Genomic DNA, 17,441 nt, shown 5'->3' on the forward strand with positions numbered 1-17,441 from the left:
CATCGTGTACGACGTCTCATTACCCTGGTGTAGGTGCTGTACAAATAGTTCGCTGCAGTTCTTCATAGAAATGCTCTTGGCATTTCGCTTTCTCTCGAAACTGCTGATTTTCTAATACGCGAAGGTAAACACGATAAATATAAAATATGATAGTATTTATGGACACGTTATATCATACGTAGATAGATTTATCATAGGGAAATGTATTCTTTCTTTTTCGAACCAATCATTTTTTTTTCTCTTTTAAGAGACTCGAATTTCGAAAAATTGGGATTTGGTTGGAACTAATTTTTGCAAACAAATTAACTACATAATTACAATTTAATTACAATTTTAGGAAAATTGGAACTATCGTCTTTTAAAAATTTATCAAACGATGATCTGAAAGGGATAAGACATTCATAATCGAGCCTCGAGGACAGAGAAGAAATTTACCAGATTGTTCTCGTGCGTTTATTTAAAAAATGCAATTGTTTCACTGCAAGAACACAGGCAAATTAAATATCTTTATCAATTATATTTGATCCACCCTTTCAGGGTCGAATTTCTTTTAACCTGTGCAGGAAAATTGTCTCTTTTTCTTTTTATTTACTAAAAGAAAAACATATCTCTTCGACTTGTTTGAAGAAGAAAACATAATGCATTAAAATTTGTTAAATCGCTGTTTATCTAAAACAAGTGCGTGTGGCTAATTAACATTTTACTAAAGTAGAATGCGCAACGTGTATCGCGAAGGAATGAAATTCGATTCAGCTGAAATTTTACTACAAACGTAACACTAAACAATAGAAAAAAAAAGGAAACAGCAACAAAAGCCTGAAAAGACATTCATCACACACATTTCACGAAAACAACCCACGTTACGTAACACCTACGCAAAAACCGTTTCCTCTTCCGCGTCTATTTCAATACTAATCGTACGAAGCGTTTCTCGTGATGCCACCATGTCCCAGTAGACGATCGTAACCAACGTGAAAAGTAATGACGATTATTACACCGGTTCGTCGTAGTATTAGAATCTACATTCCAATGGCGACCCATGTGAAAGAAGGCTTTGTAGCGACCAGAAACGTTCGTCAAGAATATCGAGAATCAATTAGCGTCTGGATCAGTGGCTGTTTGCGAATCCAGTCCCTTGCGTTATTTTCTAGCTTCACGTTAGATGTACTTAAACTGCCATTAAATTCTATCTCTGTGTAAAAATTCCATCGACATTCTGGCAATAACAAATCGTATTTACCAATGCAGACGATGTGCCTGACGATGGCGAAATTATCTACTTCGATTAGAAGTAATCTTAGAATAGAGTGGCATAAGAACGATGAAATACGTTACAAATAATCAGAGTTTAGAGGAATATTTTAGTATTATGTTACGTTGAGATATGCGTATAGGCTACGTTACCAGTGCTACTCGTGTTTCTCGTATTTATCATGCTTTAACGACCGTATACAAACGGAAAATAACTATTAAATAATGAGTTCTGTATTTTCAGAATGCTGTAATGTACAGCGACGAGCACGTGCAAATAGGGAAAGTTTTTATTTCCCACATTCGAATTAATTTCGTTTATTGTTATTATTTTAATGGAAATAGAAATTCTATATCTCTATATTTATAGCGTAATGATTTTTCTGAAATTTCTTATTATCTTCGATACGCGACGATATTACCTTGATTTTTCTAAATATTTTATACATCGTGTTATAAGGACAATAGATATTTCGCTTTATATATTAAAGTACTTTTAATTATTTAGAAGAAGAAAAAAAAAAACAAATGAAAATAGAAGTTTTCACATAACACAACTAATTGAATTTACAGGCAAATTAAGATGTTGATACGTTACGATAATTCATTTTTTCAAGTATTGCTATCTTTTAAATTGCTATTTGTACGCTACTGTGCACAGGATATTTGGAAAAATTAAAGTGATATTTATTGAGAATAATAATAAAAAAAAAAGACTCGGTCGAATCGTTGCAACGTATATCACGGCTTGAAAGTCACATTAACTTCTATCCCGATCCTATTAGATAATAACTAGCAAATAAAAGAATAACAAGTTATAAGAATCAGTAGCGTGTATTTAGATAACGTTGAAATATTATCGTTATCGATAATTGAAAATCTTTCTATTAATAAATTCTGCATACGAAGAATGGATTAATTCGAGTGTTAAGCATCAGGCCTGATAATGTTAATGGTCTTAGCAATCTTGATTACGAACATAACCTGTGGATATATTCGGTATATATGCGTGTCCTGTAGAATAATGTTTATGTAAAGCGAAAACGTCCCATGGTCAGAGGTCTTGGTCCCTTGAGGACTTACCTCAAGGCTAGCTACTAGTTTCATATCTTACTCCGCCGTCGTCTAGTTTCTCTCAGTTTCCGATTACACATATGATCACGCTGAAAACGATTCTTAGTTTACTACTTGACTTGTTAATATAGTTGGCAGAGATTGATTGATCCGCGAATTCGAAATAAGAACGCAGTTTTATTGCTTATCTCTTCTACGCTGGTAATTCTTCTCGTGCAACAGTTGAGAGCTAGTTAAGTATATTTTTTTTCTTTCTGTCCTCCTGTTTATTATCAGGGAAACGTTGGAAAATAACAGCGTATTTATCCATCTATTGCAATTCCTCGGGGAGACATGTTCAATTCTTTGAAAAAAAAAAAAAAAAAATCTTTATTAAATCTTCATATAACATGAATGAATTTATCAATGTTGAAATGATTAATTTTATTACGTAGATAACACCGATTCTTTTGATTAGAAATTAATTTTGTTCATTTGTTCCTTTCAATTTTCCGGGTTGCTTTAAATCAGTCACGATTGTTTATATAACCTTGTTTTTAGTCGTAATTTCTTCCATTTAATTCCTCGATTTCTCAAAAGAAGAGATTCTTTTAGGAACACGCAGAGAAAACAATTTTCCGAAGCTGACTGGAGATTAGGATTTTTCGTCAAACTCTTCCATGATTTCGATCGTGGATACCTTAAAAACTTACGTAAATATTTGATACGTAGCTTTTGGAAAAACAAGAAATTTGATACCAGTTATTGTGGTTAGTTTGGTAATTGGAGTATTGGAAAAGGCTTAATGTCCTTTGCGGTCCTAATTCGATCTTGATAATTATAATAAAACTGTAACATTCCTGGATTCCATTGTATTAATTATAAAAAGTCTCGATAAGATTGTTACGATATGTTGTGACATTATTGACGGAAAGCAAGTTGAGAACTTCTGTGACACGACAATTAGCTGGCAAAGTACTTTTACCGTAACAAACACTACGAGAATAATAAATAGTTGCAAATTAATAGCGTAGCGCGGTTACTGCAATTCGAATTAAATGAATGTTTAACGACTCACCGTGTTCACTCATAACATCAGCTCGATGCAGAAACTATGCTAGCAGCACCGCTATACCTATCTATACGTTAGAATGCAATTCGATCGTATCATTTCACCAGTTATGAATCATTTCCACACAGGAATCTCAATTACGATATTATCCTGCATGTTATTGCTTAAACTAGTCCATTCCAATTAGTACTAAATGCCATATCTATTTTAATCTCTGTCAAATTTTGTCCGATCGGTTTCTATAGCTGAGTATTCTTCAAAATGCTGCAAATGACCGTGAACGTTCAATATTAATTATTAATTAAATCGGATATATTTAATGCCCTTTTTAACGAAACGAATAAATACGTGCGAATTCTATGAATTTCTCTTAAATAAAGCCATTACCTAAGCGACTATTTTAAAATTTACAGCTCAGAACAATTAGTACGTCGTTATTAGATAATTTTGGAAGATGAACATCAGAGTACTTGGCATATAATAGTACATTTATTTTTGACCCAAATAACAGTCTAATGGTTGAATAGTTTAACTTATCGTACGACTACACAGATTTCTATGAAATGTTTTAGGGATCATAAATAATATCCATATTCACTGGAAACGCGGTTTATAAAGTCGAAACTCTAACATTCTTTTACTACGATATAATCACCGGCAATATTGCAATCTTTGTTTTTGGGTATTTGACCAAATGATTGTCGGTGTTTTATCAGATAACGCTGTCTTTTTTATCACGATCCTGTGGCAACTTCCAATAGCTAAAATACCACGGAAATCAAGCACCAAGTTTTAAGAATTTTCATGCAGTCGGCGAAATGAAAATTTCGCCTGTAACCAATGTTTTCCAGATTATAAAATCGACGATTGCAAGCAGATCACGCTATACGGCGATATTCCTAATCTGAAATGAGTTCTTCGTATTAGCTGAAGTTTGCAGTGCAACGAATATAAAATTATTAACATAATGTACGTTGAAGCATTATAAAAATGATTTCACTTTTAACAACAGAGTTACAGCATATCGCACGGAAAGTCGTAGTTACATGATACTCTCGTTTCTAACTTTCCTTTTAAAATTTGCATCTGATAATAAAATACACACGATATATTGAGTACATCGGTAAGGGAAATAACAGGACTGCTGATAATCTCAGGATATCTCAATACTTATCGAAACTAAAGTAAAATACAGAACACGCATTATCTAGAACCGAGAATCAGGATTATTTTCTATCGTCAAGACGTTGTTCTATGTCTATCGAGTTCCGTAACTAAAATTCCTACATAATCATATCACTTCTATTCTCAGAGGACAATTTCGCTTTACCTAACGCGTGAACCGTATTCGTAAACGAGCTGGATTTACATTTCACGTTCGAAGGTCCCAGATTCTCATCAAATAACGTATTCTAATACAGTCCCAGTTTTCTGTGTTAAACTCTGTTAAACCGTGTTAAACCGTGTTTCGTCAACGGCGAAAAGACAGAATCTCGAAAAATGGATTACGCGGCCGCCTTAATCAGACGCGAAACGGCGTTAATTTTAGAAAGGTGCGGCCAAACAAACTGAGAACCGGTGTTGCATGGCGGTGTATACCCTGTTTGATCAGTCATTGGCTGCAACATAGGCGCCACTGGCCGCCTGTACATCCACTGTTATCACGGGTAAACATACATACCGCTTGGCTCTAAACCCTCTCGTCGTGGTTCCTATCGCACGGTCTCGCCTCGCGGCTGTTCAATTAAACGCACCCACACGTGTACACAGACGCGCAACGTGCTCGTACACATAGAGGAAATTCTCCTTGCAAGGTGACCGACTGATTTTCCTGGTAATATCGAGTGTCCGAACGAGCTAGCCTCTTTCGTAAGAACGGAAAATTTCTCGTGTGCCTCGCTTGCGTTTTCGTGGGCTGCTACGATTATGCATACGCCGGCTCACGAAAGTATTCCGATGCCTATCGTAGACAATTTTTATGTTCACTTTATTCTACATGTATATTATAAACGATTTGCATTGTTAAATTATCAGCAAAATATCAGCATTGTATTTTACCCGTTAAACGTTAGAACAAGTACTACGAATATTTCTTATATTTTTACACGTTGAGCGCAGTTCGTACATTTTTGCACCTTTAGATTTCCTATAAATGCATAAAATTTGTAAACAACGAGAAAGTGTACGTAGAGGTTACAGGATATTTATCAAGAACATGTATTTAGTAGAAAATTGCTGTATAAATAGGAATAGTTATATTAAGCGCGTAACGAGAGTTAAATACGGCTTTATTCTATCTTGACGTTTATTAATGGATCATTGACTGTTTAAATATTTTTGTCATTTCTGCGAATAAGCTTGTACTAAATACGTTGTAGTTTCTATATATTTTCAGACCTGTTTCAAGCTTTACCAATGCAATAAAATGTTTCGTGTAACACACGTAGCTATATCCATAAAAATGTCTACAAGTGTTAAAATACTTTCGCCAGCCTCTGTACGTTTTAACAAGTCTCTTTTGTTTTCTACCTATTTTTAAGTTGCTTTTTCTTGGTTGGTTTTCTTTTTCGAGATAGTTATGTACGTAGTTTTCTTTAAAGATGAAGCGGAGGTTTATCGATACGCATATATTTTAGAAAGAAATTGAAGATTTGGAAGTTAAATGCGTAGAAGGTAGCGTAGATGGAGCTTTGGTGAAGTTTGTTTGAAGATAAATGGAATTTCCGGGATTTGTTGTTCTTTATCTTGATCCCTCGGTATTTATCGTGGATTTATTTTTGAATTTCGCAGCTTCAACTTGTTGCATGCGAACTGCGTGAAATGTTTAGCGCGGACTGTGTGAATCGCGAAGCACAGAAAATATTGTACGGTGCGCGTAATATATGGAACAAACAAATCGCAGGAACATTTTTCTAACGTAGAGGTCCTGTTTAAAATTACAAGAATTCGTGGCGGTAGATTACAAATTGAGTAGAGTCATAAATAAAAGTCTCGCCCCAGGCAACATCTTATCATATCGAACTGTGAATAATAGAACGTCAATTTTTAAGAAGGTCGCGTGATATGTCGAAAAGCTCATCTCTTCGTCTCGTCTTATCATATCGAGTCTATGGTAAACGAATTTAACAAACTTTTCACAACAGTAGATCGAGAAATCTAATGGCAGACGATATCCTGTCGCATCGAGCTTTTACCTACAATTTTACATTAGTCCTATACCAAGAAGCTTAATCCATGGCGCCATCTTATCATATCGAGCCTAAAGCAAGGGAGTGGCAATTTTGATCAAAATTTCGTGCCAGTAAACCAAGAAGATTAACTCGAGGCGTCATTTGATAATTTTGTATCTAAAACAGAGGAACCTCAATTTTAGTCAAAATTGAATTTCAACGTATCAAAAACAACACATTCCGGTGCCATCTTATTATATCGAGCTTAAGGAGGTATTCCTACTTTGAAGACGTCATTTTTACACGATTTTTAAGAATACAAAATTATTATAATCACAAGTATGCTTGATTACGTCTCAAGAAGATACACTATAATTTTTATGGTACGATCATATTGTTACAGAAGAACAAAAGTTGCATGGGGTTAGAGCCAGGATTATCTCTGTCGTGTTGACTGCTGATGACGCCATGTTGGCGTCACGTGCAAATTGTTTTCAAACGCCCTTGGAAATTCATTTGAACGTCGTTAAAAAAAAGAAACAAAATCCAAAAGAAGCCTTAGCCTCGATTACTGGATGGAAGTGACATGACTTTCCATTGTGACGGAATTTGTTTTTTTTAACGACGTTCAAATGCACGTCGTTAACAATTTGCACGTGACTCCAACATGGCGTCATCAGTAGTCAATACGACAGAGATAATCCTGGCTCTAACCTCATGCAACCTTTGTTTTGTTTTAAGTTTTCGCGATAATCGACAGATATCATGATTTTGGTTTTTCGAGAAACAATCGTGTCATGAGTTGCGCCAGCGCTACCACAATTCTTTTGTTCAGGACAAACCTGAAACTTAAGAGTTAACGAGCTCGCGATAACGCATCCAGAAATGAAACGTTCGCACAGCTTTTGATACAGCCTGTATAGAAGCGCACGGGCGGCAAACAGGCACGTAGATCGAAAGGCAAACAATCAGAAGTTTACTGTCGGTGGCCGGCTTTCTCGTGCGCTACGCGTGTCGTTAAGTATGCGACACGTATGGTATACCTACACCGAGGCGCACGGTCGTAGAAAGGCCGTTTGAAGGACAAGGGTCATGTCTGACGCCGATATATATACGCGACACGGCCACTGCCTTTACTGCTGCTTACCTTTACCGTGCAATCGCTGACATGTGCGTGCGCCTTTCTTCGTTTCTGCCACACTCCTGCTCCAACTGCATATCACAGCGAAATGGTTCCACGAAATCTTTACACGAATATTAACCTTCGTAAAAGCTATCATAGGTGAAAACCCAACCAGGTAAACGTTTAATTAATAATACAGATGATAGTGATGACAGTATATATCGACCGTAAAATTCAAGTCATCTCGAACATTAGAAATACCATATATGTATAGCGGCTACAAAAAGTATTACGTTATTGTAGTCATTGTAGTATTTACATACTAATTGATTACGTCCAGTTGTGTTAGATTTCGTGCCGTTTAATGATACTTTCGTGTGACTATAAAAATTTAACGCTCTTAGAGTGAAACATAGAACTTGATAAATGGTAGAACACGCTTCATTGGAGAATAAATATATTTCTGTTGACACTGTAATAACAAAAATACTTTTACGTATAACTCGGGAACTAAGGCCAAGGTTATGCGTATAGAGAAAAATGAATCAGACCTTAACAACGTATTTTCAAGCTCGTGAAGATCGATGAGATGTCACCTGTTTTAAATTATCACCATCCGATGTTATTAAAATAGAGAACCAGAAATATCTCTATCGTGTAATTATCATCGGAAACTGGATTTTTCCGAATACACGCTGCGATACCTCCGGAGAAATGGCGCAGCTGAGACAAGTTCGTGACTCTTTTTTAAAAATCAGGGCGAGGAAAATTTAGCTTGTCGCCTGCGGTTCCACGGAGAATTTCGAGCGGAAAGAGATGCCTCGCGTATATTTACGATACGCGTTATCGCGCGAAACAACAAGCACCACTATTAATAACAATTATATATCAGCAGGCCGGTACGCTATTTTCTTCGCATTCCCGCGATTCTTTCGTTCTCGATAGAGGCGCGTGTGCCGACTACGATCCGCGATCGCACGCACCGTGTGCATCGTGCGTGCGTACACGCGCGCGTGTATCACCAGCGCACCTACATACGTAACGTAGTTAGCCGGCTTGGCCGTGCCAAGGTTGGGAACCTTATCTAAGCTCAGGGTGTTTGACCCAACTGGGAAAACACATTAGCATTCGACGTCTTGCACTCGTCGTCACACGGTTGCACGCCCGATGCGCGCGATGCTTCATTCACGATCGGCCTCTGCTCTGGAATTACGAGAAAGTACGCAACTTCTCTTTTCTTTTTTTTCTTTCTTTCTTTCTTTCTTCCTTACTGCGACTGCGTTTCGTAATAGGCGTGGTAAGGATAAAGTACTATGTATGGAGAGTTTACGATAAGTGTACAGTTGCTCGTGGAAATGTTCATGAGCTCATGAACGTTTTACGGAACACTTATAGTTCCTGAACACTTACAAAGACGTTTCACGGATAGGTATGTTACGTGTATTGTACGAAATATTTTGGAATGTCGTTGGCACTAGAACGAAACTCGGTTATCGTAATTTTATTAATGAAGATCTGAAGTAAATTGGAAAAAATATATAGAAATTGTAGGATGTTTATCGCAAGCGTGTATTTCGAAAAGATCGAAAAGATATTGAAACAGTATGTTTGAAAATTTATTCCGATTATCTCGATCTCGGTTGCAGATCTTTTCGATAACAATTGAAGATACTTGGCGATAGCTAAATTCTAATACACCACGTAACGAACCTTTTCGTATAGATTTATCTGTATATATCAAGTTTAATATTTTGTAATTGGAAATACGATAAAAATAAGCAAGATACGATTTGTTTCTTTCTTTTTTCAAAATTTTACCTCGTCATCAGTTAAGAATCATTGCCCTGGCATTTGACGAGTATCGTCCACTTGCACTGTCGTTTTAACTTGAAACTTTTGATACGATTAGAGGCGTATTTTGACATTTCATTCGACTAAACTCGGCGTTGGAATTATTCATTAACCAGCGACGTTATCGATTATCGGCGTCTCTGGAATCAATTTGACGATCTTTTCAAGCCTTGATTGATTTTTTATATCAATTATCTCAGTTCGAACTTCCGTACAAACATTAATGTACAAATTTGTGCAAATAATTGTACCAATGTTCTACGAGTATTTTCCTCGTTTTACAAACTAATTTATCTGTTCAATCGCTTTCGGAACTATCGCATAGACGAGTCAAATTCTCGCTACCTACAGTACCTACGCATCTCTTTCGATTAAAAATTACACATAAAATATATCAATGTAGAAAGTAAATGGGAAAATTTTACGAATTTGAAAGTTCCGAATTGAAGAGGCTACAAATCAATTTATTTTTTCAAACGTTAGATATTTTGGTAGATAGTAAAGTGGTAATCTAATAGATACGATTACTATGATAGATTACGGAATATGGCGTTCTATGGTACGGATTCGTAGATTTATCGCCAAGGCTGTTTCTGTAGGTCGTGAGAATTTCGAAATATTCCACGATAAAACTCGATGATGCATTATCTGAGGCGGCAGCGGTTAGCCATATCGGCTGGAAGCATCATCTCGAAATCTGTGATTTCACGATTAGGGAAACGATGTGGACACAGTCTGACCGATACGGATAACCATTAATCCCGGAAAGCTTGAGAAACGAGAATCATAAAACCTCTGTTTTTAATCCGCCGATACAGCTCCAGACAATTTTCATAGATAAGAATGAACCTTTTACGTCTGAGTTCAGTTTTGCTTCTTTTCGTAACAGCAAGCTGATTAAATTTGAATCACCAGTATCATAATATATGAGATACGTGCGATCTGTAACGTTTAATTTCTTCAACAAATTAGTAACAAAATTGTGTTCTTTTATAAAGAAGGATACATATAGGTCTATATCAGTAAAAACACTAAATGTTTAGCAATAAATCTTTTATATGTAACTCATAATTCTGCACTGAATTTACGTAATATATCAATTCGTATTACGATACATATACAAACCACAAGAAATGACAAAATCAAGCAAAACAACGATTTTCTAACGAACATTAAAACCATCGATATACACGGTATACAATGTGTACTATTATATATATTATTTATTATTCGCGTAATATTCCGATTAGAGCGATATGATAGAAACAGATAAGTATACGTAATCTTGTTTTTATCCCAATAAATAGTAAAATTAATTTTCTCCACAGCGCCTTGGTTTCGGTGTTTCGGACGTGACAGCTGCGCTAACGTTAGAACGAACCGAGTAACATGAAATAATACACGCGCTATTCGAATATCAAAAATTACAGTTAATGTATAGCAGATTTTCGATCGTCCGAACAGGCCAATAAAACGGGTTTGAGAATCTGCCAAATTCTAGTCATCGAATTTTCCGCTGGTAATAGAAAGAATCCACGTCGGCCGTATCGATAAGTAATCATGTTCAATTTATCGGATGGTTTTCGTCGACTTCTGGCAAAGATTTCTGCCTGGCCCCGAACTAATTTCGATGCCGCCACGTGCTGCTTCCTCCCTCGGTCTTCTCCCTTTTCTTCTTTGTCGTGCGCAGAATTTATTAGCAGTCGTTATTTACCCCCTACGAATCTTCCGCTGGTACCTACGGCAATGATTTACAGCCGGCCGTTTCTGCGAATTGCCACGCGAAACGTGCTTTTTATACCATTTCAATTTATTCCCGCGTCGCGACACCCTCGAATCGGAGCTTTCCAACCAGAAGAGGCTCGGCTATTGAAAATAGTCGCGTCGGGCGCGGATCACACGCACTTAATTGCGTTAAAAGCCATCCGTCATCCGGGCCGTTTCCCTCTTTTCTTCGCTTCGCGGAAAGACCCGCGTCCCTTCGTTGATATACAAAGTATGTTTCATTCGCTCCCTTCTTATTTCGGAGAGAAAATGGCAAATGGATAATGCGGACAAGCGCGAATTAAAGGCGAGTTATAGCACCCGGGCCTCGCTATACAAGAAGGATACGTTTTATTCGACGAATGAAGAAAAATATGAAAATGGAAAGAAAAGGAGAGAAAGGAATAATATAGTTTAAAGATACGTACTAAAGAATTTGAAATATAGTTTAGCAGGAAATAAATTTTATTTCATTTTAAGCGCCTCCTCCGTTCTTCCGTAAAAGAGGTCTTGGCTAAACAAATTTTAACGAGTCCTAAATGTGAGGATGTTTGCTGCATCTGAAATAGTCTTCAGATGTGGCGAAAGTCAGAATCTACTGCGTTAGTTGCCATTCATGGATAGTAGCTAGAAAAATTATTTTTACGTACTCCTATTTTCCAATGGAGCGCTTTTTTTTATTAATTTCTGTTATTTATATCCAACTTTCATTTTCATGGTATTAAATTTCTAGTAGTCATATAAAAGTACGTATCACCGAATGATGCGAAACTTAGTATATATGCTTGGACTTGGTTAACTAGCATATAAATGCTGTAATAAACAGAATGGTATGCAATACTACATATCCACATAAGCAGAATTCATGTACACGACATTACGGTTTCATGGCCTCGCGAAGTACTAAATACACTAGCCTCCTTTCCCGTTGTCTTTTGCCAGACAATTCGCAACGCGTGATTCATAATCAATCGCCTAGGTGATTCGAAGCCCCCCTCAAATGGGCGCAGAAAATTTTTCTAACGGTTCAGAAAACCGTGGACAATCGCAAATCCACGAGGATCGATTCTTCCGTTGCATACCAATTGCCATGTATGTACGGTAGCGATACAGCCAGGTGTTCTCACAAGAATGTGTGCAGAAATATGTTCCAAGACACGGAACAGTATCGTACAAATTATCTAAGGCATGGACACACAAGGTGTGGTCACTGAGCTGATTTTGAATGACTCAGATATGAATGAGTTAGATATTAAAATATAAGATTAGTTTAGATGTTCATTGAGGGGGTTTTATTCATAAAGAAGCGTCGGATAAATAATAAAATAATATTAATTAAGACGATTCAGTTAAATGATCGCGTGATAATTACTATTTTACTTGCATGAAATACAATTTTAACCATTCAAGTATTCTTTATTGATATCATATTCCCTGAATATATTAATCTAATAATTATTGTTAATTCTGCGTTATTGAACTTTAATTGCCACCATTAAAATTTTGGAAAATCATCTTGGTCGATACACGTAGTTGATTTTTGAAGCTTTTGTATCATTATAATACCATACTATATGTATATAACGTAACTAAAAAATTTATATAATTCATACATAGCTTCACATTTCAACTTCTTATTACGAACACACGTAAATACGTACATTAACATCCTACAATTCATAAACATCCTATTTGCTTATATCGGCTGCTTTAGTAGTAACTTTCACTGTTTCATTCTTGTTCTTTCGTAAAATAATACCTGTAATTCCTCCTTTTATGAAAGACGCAATATTATTAAAATAATAGATACTTCGTTAATATGGACCTTTCTCAAAGAGAGACCACAAATTTCGAAAAACGAGCGAAAAAGAATTTGCATGGAAGAGAGAAAATTCGGCTACAGTTGGCGGTTTAACGAACAGGGTTGAAGAAAGGCGGTCCTCTTTTAAACGGAAGACGGTCCTTCGAGTAAAATCGCTAGACGTATAATCTGGTTGGAAGACGTGAAATAATACAGCGTGAGTACACAAACGAGGACAGTTAACTGCAAGCTGCAACGAATTCCACAATTACTCTTTTATCGTGATCTTCAGAGTACCGACCAGAATTGCTTTATTACAGGGCTCAATTTGCTTTCAATTTTCCAGAGTCGCTCACCGCATAAAAGACGCATGTGAATGTTCAATAGTATGTATCCGTTGCACGAGCTCATTAGCCTGTAATTTGTCAGGCTCTGTTGACAACCACACGCGAATTACAAAAAGAAAAAGGAAAATTGAAATTGATTATTTCAATATGAAATACGCGTGATATTTGTGCAGGTCTATAATGATATTTCCCATAATTGATAAACTTAAACGTAATAGTTCGAGGTTTAAATGTAAATAGCAATATTGAAAAGTTTGATAGTAAATTAGTTACATTTGAAACACTGCAACGAGGAAGTTATCGGGACTTGTGATTTTGCTGATGATCAATATTTCTGAGCTAAATATAGAGTTGAATAATACATGCAACGATAGAAATATCATCGCGATTATATTATGTATTGGTATTTAATAGTTCAGTCACGTAGCAGGATTTATTAACGTTTGTACGTGTGTAATTTGAAATTATTTTTCAATTATTTTCTTTTAATTCTCTGATTAATTTATTTCGTACTCTTCAAATCCTTTAATGTAATTTGTTTCTTAAGTAATTCGATAACATCGAAACCTATGCAATTTGATAATTACAAATAAATAGTATCAATTAAATATAATATATATAATACAATTTAAGGAATGTTATCGAGTGTGTTCAAGAATTTTTACAATATTTTGTAGAAATTTATTTTATAGAATATCCTAATAAAATTATTTTATTGGGATACTCGTTTAAAGATATGATAAGAAGATAATATTTGTTGTAGTGGTAAAACAGAACTATGTAATAATATTCTATTGATATTTACACGATATCGTGATATTATAATACAGCTTATCGTATATTACGGAACAGTTTTATCACGTGCAATTAGCATATTGCATATCAAGGACAATTGGCCCATTCAGACATCAGAGTGTTTCGCCTCCGTGAATTAATTAAACTTGTGTAGTTTGCATACCACGCGAGATGGCAGAACACAATTCGAAAATGAAACGTTTCGTGCCAGAATTTTATGAATAATAAAATTTCTCAAGTAATGTGAATGCTTATTAAATTATCTATTTAATTGAACAATGGACTACATACAAGAAATATTTGCAATGTTAGTTTTATTCGAAAGCAATTTATATACAATGAAGGTATAATATTGTTAATGAGATCAAAATCATGTATTTTTAAAAACTTCTAAGATAAGAAGCTACAGTAAACAAAACTGTATTTTCAATTTCGATCACAAACATCAATTTTCAAAGAGCGATAAATCTGCATCGATATTACCATACGAGCATACGTAGAAAGAAAAAGAAGAAATGAAAGCTTTGAAGAAACACGAGTAGCGTTCAATGAGAATGGCCTTAAGGTTGGAGACACGTGCGTCCGTTCCTAGACGAAGCGCCATGGTTGAATGGCGCGAGTCACGGGTTTGTCGAAAACGGTTAAAAGCTGGCTGTGGACGATCATAGATAGACACGAAAATTCGTGGTTCGCCACAACGACGACCACAACGACGTCGACGACGACCACGACCACGAAGGCGACGGCGGCGGCGACCGACGACGCGACAAGCGTCCTTGCTCCAACCACTCGTGCTACTACCGATGACGTAATCGTCGCGATACCCCGCAATCTTGGCGCCGCGGTAAACTCGTAATATCTATTTTTATCTGGTGGAAGCAGGGGCTCCGCCCCGTCTCTTCACTCCTCGCACTCACAGCCACACTAGGACGTAGTCTTCGACACACCCGTGTTCCACCGCCTCTCTTCTTCCTATTCCTGACTCTTAACCTCTAAATTCAGCCTCCGCGCGGAATGACCAGTCTCTGACCAACTCGTCATACGCAGCTACCATCCTTCTTGTTATCTTCACTTCGCCTTTCTTCGCTTCTTTCGCTCCTCTTATCGTCTGACATGCCTCTTGTCAGTCTTGTCGCAAACGCTCTGGTAAATTAAGTTCGTCCCGTGACGACAAGATCATTCGATTCGATCAAAATTATGCAGCGACAATTAAACGAGAATTACCTACTGTCAAGAAGTCCACGATAAGTTCGCGGATCCGTTGAAAGATGGCGTAAACACGTTACTGATCGGGAACGGGTTAGGGTAGGTTCCGGACGCCAACGTCGTCGCGGCGACACGTTAATTATAGCAAAAAGTTACGATCGATTTATTGGTCAGGCCGTTCGTCCTCCGCCGGTCTTTTGCATATTTAAAAGCGTTTTCGATGTTCCTTTTTAAGAACGTCTGATAAAACGGCGCCAATCAGCTCCACCTGTAGTACATCCTTTTATCTGGGTGCCAGTATTCGATGTCCCCATGAATGTCGACCGGTATCATTAATCATCGGCTAAAACGAAGCAAATAAACACGATTTGGTCAATTTTTGCGATAGCTAAATCGGGTATCACCGAACGATAGATGAGCTCTTTACGACGTCTTTTATCTGGATTATTGAAAATAACGTAGAAACTGACTAAGTAAATATTTTTTCGTTGAAAGCAGCTTTTAAGTCACGTGAAATAAAAATTCGATTTTTCTATATATTTAGAGACTTTTCACTACTAAATCTGTTAATATTAAATGCAAAGTATTGAAAGCAATTTTCTTCTTATATATTTAACACGGCATCTACTACACATACTTATATACATGGTTATTGGCGGCGATGATGAAGACTTAAAAATATTATGGGGATCAAATTTTTTTATGTGTATAACACCGAGTCTCTCGGGTAAAACTTTTGAAATTTATTTATTGTCGCTGAGATTTTCATCTAGAGTTTCTTTAATCTGGTATTTAGAACGAGATTTTCTATATTTAGGGCAGCTCAACAGGATGTTTATTTCGATATCAAAGCAAAGAATCTCGAAATCAAAAAGAGGTCATAATTTTGATTTTAGGAATAAATTTAAATATCTTTGTATCTATATTTAAAATGAAGTATAATTTATGTTTGTGAAAAGATTTTGACGATTTTGAAGTTGACAAGTTGAAAGTTCTATGGCCGTATCCTATATCCCATAAATATATGTAACTCCTGGCTTTCTGCGTCGTAGCAGATTCTTTCTCCTTTCTCCGTCTACTCTCTTGTCTACTCTCGAATCTGGCGCCATCGTCCCCACAACGGTCGGCGAGACGCGTGGGACTTTCCGGCGACAAGTCCTTTATGATACCGCTCGTACGCCCGCAGCCTCTCACCGAGCGAACACTTTTACCAAGAAAGAAAGACTCCTCGTTAATGACAGATCTCATCTCGTTTCGAGGCATGCCCGTATCGCAATTCGTGGAAGTTCTTCATAAAAACGGCAGATTAAATTCTTTGATGCCCACGCTATCGAGAACTTTCAATTAACAAACTTACAGTCGTTGGATACAAGTTCCTTTTGGTTCGTAAAGATGAATTAACAAGAGAAATGATCGTTATTAAAATTGATTCTTTATGGCAATATATGCTTACCATGAAAATACATTTGATTTGCATGTCATGCCGTTAACATTGTTTTTATGTATTTTATGTATGTTTTGCAATTAATATAAGTTTACATTGGAATAAGATATAGTGGTATAAAGGATGATTATTATGGTCCTTCAATTTATGATTTCTTAAGTTTATTTGGTACATCCTTATAAACAGGATAAGGTTGAAAGTCATGCATTAAGTTATCTGTGTTTTATATGGTAGTTACTAGAAATCATAGTGATGATCAGATCATGGTAGTAATTATATATAATTCATAATAATTCTTGTTATCTGTTACAGGTGAAACAGGACAAAAGGAATGGTGTACATTAGCATATTGGGAATTGGGTGGTAGAGTGGGTCGCCTCTACCCTGTAGAACCTTCAACAGTAAATGTGTTTGATTCCCTCCATGATGGTGATGGCCTTTGCTTAGCAACATTGGCTGAAAATCATGTTGCACCGCCTGCGGTCCAAAGAACAAGAAGCAAAATTGGTCTTGGTAAATTCCTTTTATTTTATTAGTAGTACATTATTGCAAAAACATAGAGAT

The 17,441-nt window shown here is 36.4% G+C and overlaps 1 protein-coding gene across 1 annotated transcript in view; it reads left to right on the top strand.

Moving 5' to 3' along the window:
- The window catches only part of Dad (Daughters against dpp), a 121,655-nt gene that overhangs the window by 100,803 nt on the left and 3,411 nt on the right, over window positions 1–17,441 (top strand). The window contains exon 6 of the mRNA XM_069116195.1: window positions 17,190–17,390. Within this exon, the coding sequence (XP_068972296.1) occupies window positions 17,190–17,390 (201 nt within the window). The remainder of the gene's footprint in view (window positions 1–17,189; window positions 17,391–17,441) is intronic.

The sequence above is a fragment of the Bombus flavifrons genome, chromosome 7, assembly GCF_040668555.2.
Source record: "Bombus flavifrons isolate JBK064 chromosome 7, iyBomFlav1_principal, whole genome shotgun sequence".
Taxonomy (NCBI): domain Eukaryota; kingdom Metazoa; phylum Arthropoda; class Insecta; order Hymenoptera; family Apidae; genus Bombus; species Bombus flavifrons.